General features: G+C 57.9%; 1 protein-coding gene across 1 annotated transcript; it reads left to right on the forward strand.

The window, feature by feature from the left end:
• Nucleotides 1–507: 507 nt before the first annotated feature.
• Nucleotides 508–8548, forward strand: PRDM12 (PR/SET domain 12; the record flags this gene model as incomplete). The annotated part of the gene is made up of 5 exons (XM_080355700.1): nt 508–721; nt 1583–1773; nt 2715–2870; nt 7161–7272; nt 8166–8548. The coding sequence occupies 5 exons, from the start codon at nt 508–510 to the stop codon at nt 8546–8548; spliced, it is 1056 nt and encodes a 351-aa protein (XP_080211826.1).
• Between the last annotated feature and the right edge of the window lie 284 nt (nt 8549–8832).

Below are 8832 nucleotides of genomic sequence, written 5' to 3' on the forward strand. Positions count from 1 at the left end.
CCCGAAGCGCCGCGTTTCACCCCCAAAACGAGAGCGGGGAGCGGGGCCGTGCGGGACCGTGGCCGAGGGTGCGCTCCGTCCGTGGGGCACCGGCGTGGGCATTTCTGCCGGTTTCGTAGTTTTTTCTCCCTCGCCGGGGCCAGGTACCCGGGTTTGCTTTTGCCTGGGCCCGGGGGTGCGGGGAGCTGAGCCGGTGTGTGTTCATGTATATGTATGTATATGTGTGTATATATACGTGTGTATGTGTGTGTGTGCTCGCCGTGTCCCTCCCTCCCTCCAGCCACCCCACCCCCGGGGAGGGGAGGGAAGGAGGGAAAGGGGGGGGCTCCGACGGCTCGCCTCGCTCCTGCAGCCCCAGTCTCTCCGCCAACGTCAGGGAGGTCATTAATAACCAATTAGGAGGGTCAATGAAGCTCATATATAGCCGGGCGGGAGCCGCCGAGCGGCACGGAGCCCGGCCCGTCGCCCGCGCCCCGCCGAGCCCGGCCCGCCCGCCGCCTCGCCCCCATGATGGGCTCGGTGCTGCCCGCCGAAGCCCTGGTGCTCAAGCCCGGGCTGAAGCCTCAGGGTCTCTCGCTGGCCGAGGTGATCACCTCCGATATCCTGCACAGCTTCCTCTACGGCCGCTGGAGAAACGTCCTGGGCGAGCAGCTCTTCGAGGAGAAGAGCAGCCCCAAGACCGCCTTCACGGCTGAGGTCCTGGCTCAGTCCTTCTCTGGAGGTGAGTAGCGGCACTGGACCCCCCCCGAGCCCCCAGACCCCTCCATCGGCCCCGGGACGGGCTCTCGGTGCCCGGCGGCGGGATGCGGCTCCCGGCGCCCCGCTCTCCCCAGGCGTGTAATAGCAGTTGACTGGGGAAGAAGGGCTTTAAATTCATTTGGTTAACTTGGGCTTGACCTGAGAAAGTTCCCACTTAAACCGCGGGCTGGGGAGGGGGCCGGGGGGGCCGGGGCCGCCCCGCATTCAGCAGCCCGGGACAATATCTTTTCTCTCGCCCCGGCATCGCCGGGGCGTCCCGGCTCCCTTTTCCCCCTCTCGGATTTCTGTTCCTCTCTTAATTTACCATGAAGGCTAATTCCATTTCCATTCACGATATGTCAACCATCTCATCTCCCCATTTTGTAAGAGGAATTCCTGGGCCCTTTTAAACAAGCCCTTGCGCCATTCAGGCACAATGTACCGCTACAGCATTCCTAAAGGACTAATGAATTTAGAATTAGCAATTTCTTTCTAGTTGAGTTTAATGAATGCAGATCACTTTAACAGCATGACAAATTGCTGGATGGGCCGAAATAGACACCATTTAACCCCCTTTCTCAGCCCCGCTCCCTCGCCCAGCCTGGGCTGCTTTTCCCAGGTACCTCCTCAATGCCCCGGGGGGAACCTTGTACCGCTTTGTAGGAACCCGGTTGGGCATTTAAAAGCCTCAGACCTGGGATTTGGGCTGGGGCCGGCGAGGGGTCCCCGCTGCCCGCCTCCCCGGGCACCCCAGCCCTTCCCCGCGGCCAGCCCGGGGGCGGTGGGGCCGGAGCGGGGTGGAAGGTGCCGGGTCCCTTTTCCGAGCCCTCTTCGCCGTCCACAGAGGTGCAGAAGTTGTCCAGCCTGGTGCTGCCGTCGGAAGTGATCATCGCCCAGAGCTCCATCCCCGGGGAAGGGCTCGGCATCTTCTCCAAGACCTGGATCAAGGCTGGCACCGAGATGGGACCGTTCACGGGCAGGGTCATCTCACCGGAGCATGTGGACCTGTGCAAGAACAACAACCTCATGTGGGAGGTAACAACTCCAGCCCGTTCCTCCAGCCCCGGGCTCGGGGAGAGGCAGGGACAGGGTGCGGGGACCCGGGGGCTTTGTCCTGCACTTCTGTGCCATCAGGCACCCTCCCCGTGCCTCAGTATCCCCGTTCAGGCAAAGATCTGGCTTCCTCCAGGGCAGGAGAAGGACAAGGCTTCCTCAGCCTTCGGGGTGCAGCCACGGAGGAGCCCTGAAGTGTTGTTGCTCATGTCCCATGCAGCAGGATCACACGCTGCCCTCCCCTTCCCCACCGTGGTGAAACACCCAGCTGGCAGCTGCCCACACACAGTGGGCAAAACCAGCCCTGCCCTGCCCCTGTTTTGTCCCAGCCCTGGTGCGGTTACCCCTGAGTGACGCTGTGGGGTCTGGGGGGACCTGAGCTGCCAGGACACCGCGCATTAATACCCAGATAGCAGAGTGGGTTTTCATTTTTTTTTCCTCTTACTGAGTATCAAACCTGTGCTTTTAAATTATTATTATTATTATTATTATTATTATTATTATTATTATTCCATGCCTAATAGAAGCTTGCCTCATTTTTCCAGTCACCCTGCAAAGCATCTTCCCCCGAGGGCCAGGTCCGGCAGCATCTTTCTCCTCCGCCCAGGGATACCCCAGCTCCTGCAGGGTTCTGAACAGCTCCTTCGGGGCTGAGCTGAGCAGAGGGACTGAGGCAGGGAGCTGGGTCACCGGGGTGGGATGTCCTTCATCAGCCCCACTCCGGATGTGCAGTCCAGCACCATGAGCACGATGGGTTCTGGCAGCTCCCCGCAGCAGCTCCTGCGCTCTCAGCCCTGAGGATGTGCTGGCTTTGAGCGTGTCCCCAGGGAGTCCCCAGAGCACCGTAATCCCCAGTGCAGGGGGCAGAGGGGCTTGGTCTGTTGTGGGCAGCATCGCTATCAACCGCTGTCTCCCCCTCCCAGGTCTTCAATGAAGACGGCACGGTGCGGTACTTCATCGATGCCAGCCAGGAGGACCACCGCAGCTGGATGACCTACATCAAGTGTGCGCGGAACGAGCAGGAGCAGAACCTGGAGGTGGTCCAGATTGGGAACAGCATCTTCTACAAGGCCATTGAGGTAAGCGGGTCTCGGAGGTAGCTGAGCATCCACGGGAGGGGAGCAGGGCACTGGGACTCCCCACTCCACAGACCCTCCTTTGTTCTTTGGGCTGTTGCTGGGGTGTCCGTGGCTTCAGCTTTGCCATCCCCAGCACCCAGACCTGCTGGGACAGGTAGGGACCATGGAGAATGGCCATTGCATGGGCTTCAGGGAGCAGCAAAGAGTCCTTCTCTCTCACCTTTTGGTGGGCTGACGGGGTGATGTGTGCTGAGCAGAAGGAGAACAAATGCTGCCCAAGCTTGTTTTGGGGTGTGAAGCATGAAAAGAGCTGCAATCCTGACCTGGCTGGGGGTTTGAGTAGGAGCAGGGTTTTGATACTGTCTCGAAAAACGGGATTTTGTGCAGAACCTGCTTCTCTTTAGCATGGGAAACTTTGGGGGTTTTTGTGAGACCCAAGTGCAGGCTGTGCCTGGCTCTGCACAGCTTCTGCCCAGGAGTCACAAGCAGCTCTGGCTGTAAATGGAGTGTGAGAGGAGGATCGGGGCTGTAGGAGCAGCAGAACACACAGGGTGCGGCACTGGCACAGCAGCAGGGCTGCAGGGAAGGGGCTGATCCTGCCTTGCTCGTCAACGTGCTCCCATATGAAGCACTGGTGAGTGCTGGCCCAGTGGGGAGCAGGGACAGGTGTGGGGTCCCAGCGATATCCCAGGGCACAGGTTTTCATGCTGTGGGGTGAAGGCTGGAGGCACCCACAGGTCCCCGCGGGAGATGCTGGGGTGGAGGTGGATGTCTGTCTCCCCGGCATTATTGATGCCGTGGCGTGCAAGTCACACACTGCCAGCAGTGTGACAGTTGGGGACCAGCCCTGCTTGTGCACAGTGTCCCATAACCAGCGCTGTTGCAGGTGGCGGAGGGTGGTAGCTCAGGGATGCATCCCTGTGCAGCTGCTTTGGCTTAAAGAGTCAGGAGAGGGCACATCTGCCACTCCACCCCAGAGCAGCACTGTGGGACTGTCCCTCTCCTGTAGTGGGTCTCACACTCTCAGGACCATGGGCTCCCATCCTGCTCGCAGCTGGAAGAGGCTCTTAGCTCGGAGAGAGCGCGAGTGCCTGCAGGTTCCATGGGCAGCTCCCCGGATCTGTCTGTGCTCCTGCTCTACCGTTCGGAGGAGCAGATGCTCAAACGCTCTGTGGCACAGGACCACGGCCCAATCCTGCATTGAGCCAGCATCAGTGCTGGGTTTGGAATTGTTGCAGTGGGATGGGAAAGGCAAGTAGGTGGGTGAAAACAGGTATTTTCTGCTGGTGCAGGAAAGTCCCGTGTGCCTCTCGGGGCTCTGCCGCTTTTCCCCATGCAGCACAGTGAGCAAGAGCCCCGAGCTTCTGCGCTGCTCTCTCCATGCCGGACACCCCTCCGCAGGCTGCAGCTGTACCCGGTTCTAACACCTGATATTCCTGTGGGCAGCTGTGCCTATTGTGACAGAAACTTAACCGCTTTTTATTACTGTTCTGAAATTATGCAGAGTAGTAAAATAATTTCAGGTAGCCATGGTGTAATTAGGAATACAGCCGTGTTTCTCACACCTTGTGCGTGTAGAGATGATGGGGCAGGCGAGCCGATATTTGGGGAGGTGCGTGTAGAGGCCCCGTACGGTCGCGGTCAGTCTGCAGTCTGCTCCCAGGGCTGAGGCAGCGAGCACCACAGTGGAATGAGCTTAATTCCCTTGGCACAATGAGTGAAGTTGAGCTGTTGAGAGTGCTGAACCCCAAGTGATGGGGAGGTGAATGCGGGGATGGGGAGTGTCTACTGTCACGCTGCGGTGCGACAGGTGCCTGGCAGTGCTGCCGCTTCGGTCGGGTCCATGTGGGTCCCACCAGGTGGATGTGGGTCCCTTCATGCCAGGAGGAGGAGATGGGGCTGCGGCTTTCTGGTGAGAAGGAGAGGAAGGGACACATGGAGCGTGCGAGGAGCTAAGTCACAAGCGGGCACTGAAGATCTAGGATCTGCATCTTTTGTGGGTTCCCCATTCCCACCTGTGCCTTGCACCACACCGGCAGGCACACGCGTGTGCATGCACACGTGTGGTCCAAAAATGTTTGCTTGTTCAAACCAATTGGGGTTTGTGCGCCCCAAAAGAAAAGGAAGAGCAAGAGAAGATTTTCCTTTTGTGGTTTCTCTCTGCTCATGAGTCCCCCGGCGTGTAGCCACGGGCGCACAAACGCAGCATCTCTGGCCGAGTGAGTTCCCCCCTTGTTACCCACCGCTCCTGCCTTGGTGCCTTCCTCCACACAAACTGGAGCGAGAGCACAGCGTCAGCCCTGGCACCGCTCAGGCTCGGGCAGGATACGCAAACACCGACCTGACCTCAGCGGTGCCGTCTGGCAGCAGCATACGTGTCCATGTACGGGCACTGTCACCCTCAGCCCTGTGCCCACTGCACCCCCTCCCCGTGGGCACCGTGGGCTGCCCACCCCTGTCACTCTGCACTCACCTCAAAATCAGATTTAGTGCTTGTCTTTTTCACTATTTGCCTTTTAATATATTCACGTTTCGCCCATTCCTGCCCGTATTGCTAGTTCATTCTTCCCATCCTCTTCCTCAACAATTTCAAGTTGCTGCTGCTGGAAAATAAAGTGAGGGCGGTGAGTTTTGGCCTTTGATCTGAAGGCCATGAAATTCCTGGGGGGCAATTTAAATTGCTTTGGGGTGCATGCACATGAGTACTCACCCACTGCTGGAAAAGATGCACCAGCTCCAGCAAAGTAAAACATGAATGCATAGATGTATGCACACATACGTTGTGGTTTATCCTTTTTGACAATATTTTATTCCATTTGCTTGTATTTAAAAAAACAAAGAACCAGAACTCCCCAAACAAACAAACAAAAAACCCCATACCTGATTTTCTGTTAAGAGAAAATGACATGGAGAAACAGCACCAGTTTGGGATACAAAATGATATCAGCTTCCTACTCCACAGCCCCAGGGAGGTCTTTATGCAGATGGACATTTAAAAATATGAAGTTAAAATTCTTGCTTTTGAGTGCTTAAAATTGGGCACATTTTCAGTGCTCAGGTGATGTAATGTGAGCTGCGTTTTGTGTGGATTATGTTTTTCTCGGACTACATGTATGGAAAGCCAGAGGACTTTCCCATTCCTAAATTAGGTTCTTAAGACTAGAGCCCCGAAAGGAAAAAATCTGGACAATTTTCTTATAAAGTGGTGTTGTTATTAGCGTTGCCTGAGCCGATGCGAGAGCATCTGTCTTCCCAGCCACGGCTGCTTCACGTGGGGTGGCTCGAATGGTGTTTTCTGGCTGCTCGCCCCGGCAGTGCGGGAACATCGGGGAAAGAAGTGCCATCGTTTCAGGGAAACAGGAGCGTGGGTGGTGCAAAAGCCCTTCCCTGGTCCTGTGGATCTCCTCGGGCTGTCGCAGACACCGGGGCGTTGGTGTGGGATGTAGGAGGCATCTCGGAGCTGAGCTCTCCTCCGATTCCTGGGCTGACGAGCCCTTTGCTGGTGCATCTGCGTTTGCACCTGCTAGAATGGGCCCCAGCTGGGTTGGGTGGGAGATGCTGCCTATGTCCTACAGCAGGAGGGGGCCGGTGGCTTTGTCCAGAGTCAAAAGGCTCTGTGTCACAGCTCACTGCTTTGGTGTCTGTCACTTGAGCCTTGCTGCAGTTCACAGGTCCACAAATGGTTTATTTCTCCATGTGTCCTCATCTCACCAGGCTTCAGGGACCTCTGGGTTCTTCACCCCAGAACCCCCAGCTCTGTCTGTTTGCTTTGTAGCTGCTTATTTGCCTGTCGTGTTGTTTGTGGCCCAGCCTGGGAGAGACTGCAGTTCAGGGGGTGATGGTTTTAAACTGAAAGAGGAAAGATTCAGGCTAGAAATGAGGAAGAAATTCTTTTACACTGAGGGTGGTGAGAGCCTGGCCCAGGTTGCCTGAAGAGGTGGTGGATGAACCATCCCTGGAGACATCCCAGGCCAGGCTGGACGGGGCTCTGAGCAACCTGAGCTGGTGAAGACGTGCCTGCTCATGGCAGGGGTGGCACTGGATGAGCTTGGAAGGTCCTTCCAACCCAAACTATTCTCTGATCCTATGTGCCATCACCTCCAGCACTGCAGCCCAGGCTGGGCTGTGCCTGCCCGGGGGTGCTGGGGACAGTTAGCGGGTCCCAGATGGCAACAGAGTCTCACCAGAGATGCGGTTTGGCCAGTGTAGGGCTGAAGCAGCTGGCCGATGATGCATAGGGAGTCATTCGCCGTCCCCTCCTGACACCCCGGTCTCTGTCTTTCTTTTTAGATGATTCCTCCAGATCAAGAGCTGCTGGTCTGGTACGGAAACTCCCATAACACCTTCCTGGGCATCCCAGGTGTGCCGGGGCTGGAAGAGGAGCAGAAGAAGAACAAACATGGTAGGTAACATCAGAAACAGCCATGGGTGCAGCATCCCTGTGTGTTCTCCGTTCACCCTGTCCCCAGATCTGAGGCCATGGGGCAGGAACACCCCAGGGGAGGTGTCAGATGCCCCAGCTCTCTGGTGACACACACAGGGACTATGAGACAGATGATGCAGGTTGAGCAGGTCCCCGGGAATTCAGGAGATTGCCGTCGGGGCTGGTTTGCCCACAGCGGTTGCTGGTGCAGTGGATAGCAGGGAGGAGCAGGAAAGGCATGGATCTGCACTAAGGCACCCCCAGCGCACTGCAAAATGTGAGCAGATGCAGCTGCCCGTGTCCCCACCCTGCATTTAACACATCTTTCCCCAAATCACCGCCACGAGAGGCTCTTCTCTCCCTAGGCTTTTGCGCTCTGCTTGCCTTGGCAGCTCCCTGCGGTGCCCCTCTGCGGGCAGGCAGCAGAGTGCTCAGGCATTTTTGGGGGATGCTATGTTCAGAGCCAGACCCCATATGTGCTCCCCAGCTCCGAGAGAGCCGAGTTGGAGCCCAGCGAAGCAGGCTGAGACTAACGAAGGGATGATGTTGCTGCTGCAGGAGAGCCCGGCTGTGGGTAGGGGGCTCCTGTGCTCACCCCGTCCAGCTCTGCCTGCAACCCACGGGAAAGTGCTTTTTGTGCCCATCTATTGGGGAGACATGTCAACTGAGTGTTCCACTTCACCTAAATTTGGACGACCCTGTTGCCAGCTCTGGCCTCATCCCAAGCCCTAAGTGCTGGGACTCTGCTCTGCCCAGGGTGGGGGTCTCTGCTCATTAGGAGCCAGCAGGGGGGCACAGGGTGGTTATTTAGCACAGAGGGGGTGAGCTGCTGTGCTGGAGGGCAGTGTTTGACTGTCCCCTGTTGTCCCCAGAGGATTTCCATGCCGTGGAGACGGGGGCCAGCACGACGGGGCGCATGCGCTGCGTCATCTGCCACCGCGGCTTCAACTCCCGCAGCAACCTGCGCTCCCACATGCGCATCCACACCCTGGACAAGCCCTTCGTCTGCCGCTTCTGCAACCGCCGCTTCAGCCAGTCCTCCACGCTCCGCAACCACGTCCGCTTGCACACCGGCGAGCGGCCCTACAAGTGCCAGGTTTGCCAAAGTGCCTACTCGCAGCTCGCCGGGCTGCGGGCGCACCAGAAAAGCGCCCGCCACCGGCCCCCCAACGCCGCCCTGCAGGCTCATTCACCCGCCCTGCCCGTGCCCCATCCCGCGTCCCTGGCCCATCACATCCCCACCATGGTGCTGTGAGCCCCGCACGGGTTTTTTGGACAGCAAAGACTGACGCTGAGACATGCCGTGAACTGGGGGTGTTGGCCCTTGGCAGAGCTGGGGGGTAGAGGTTTTGTGTGTTGGAGCGAGGGTGACGGTTTATTTTTGGAGCATCGCTGTTTGCGTGGGGTTCGGCAGGTGGTTTGGTGAGCAAGGGGAAAACTCCTCAGCTCTGCAAGATGCTGGTGGGATCCTCCTCGGGGAGACAGAGTGCAGGGGGGGCTGTTGGTCCCTGGGGCCGGTGGGGGAGAGGGACAAAGAGA

The sequence above is a fragment of the Nesoenas mayeri genome (genome assembly GCF_963082525.1).
Source record: "Nesoenas mayeri genome assembly, chromosome: 18".
Lineage (NCBI taxonomy): Eukaryota > Metazoa > Chordata > Aves > Columbiformes > Columbidae > Nesoenas > Nesoenas mayeri.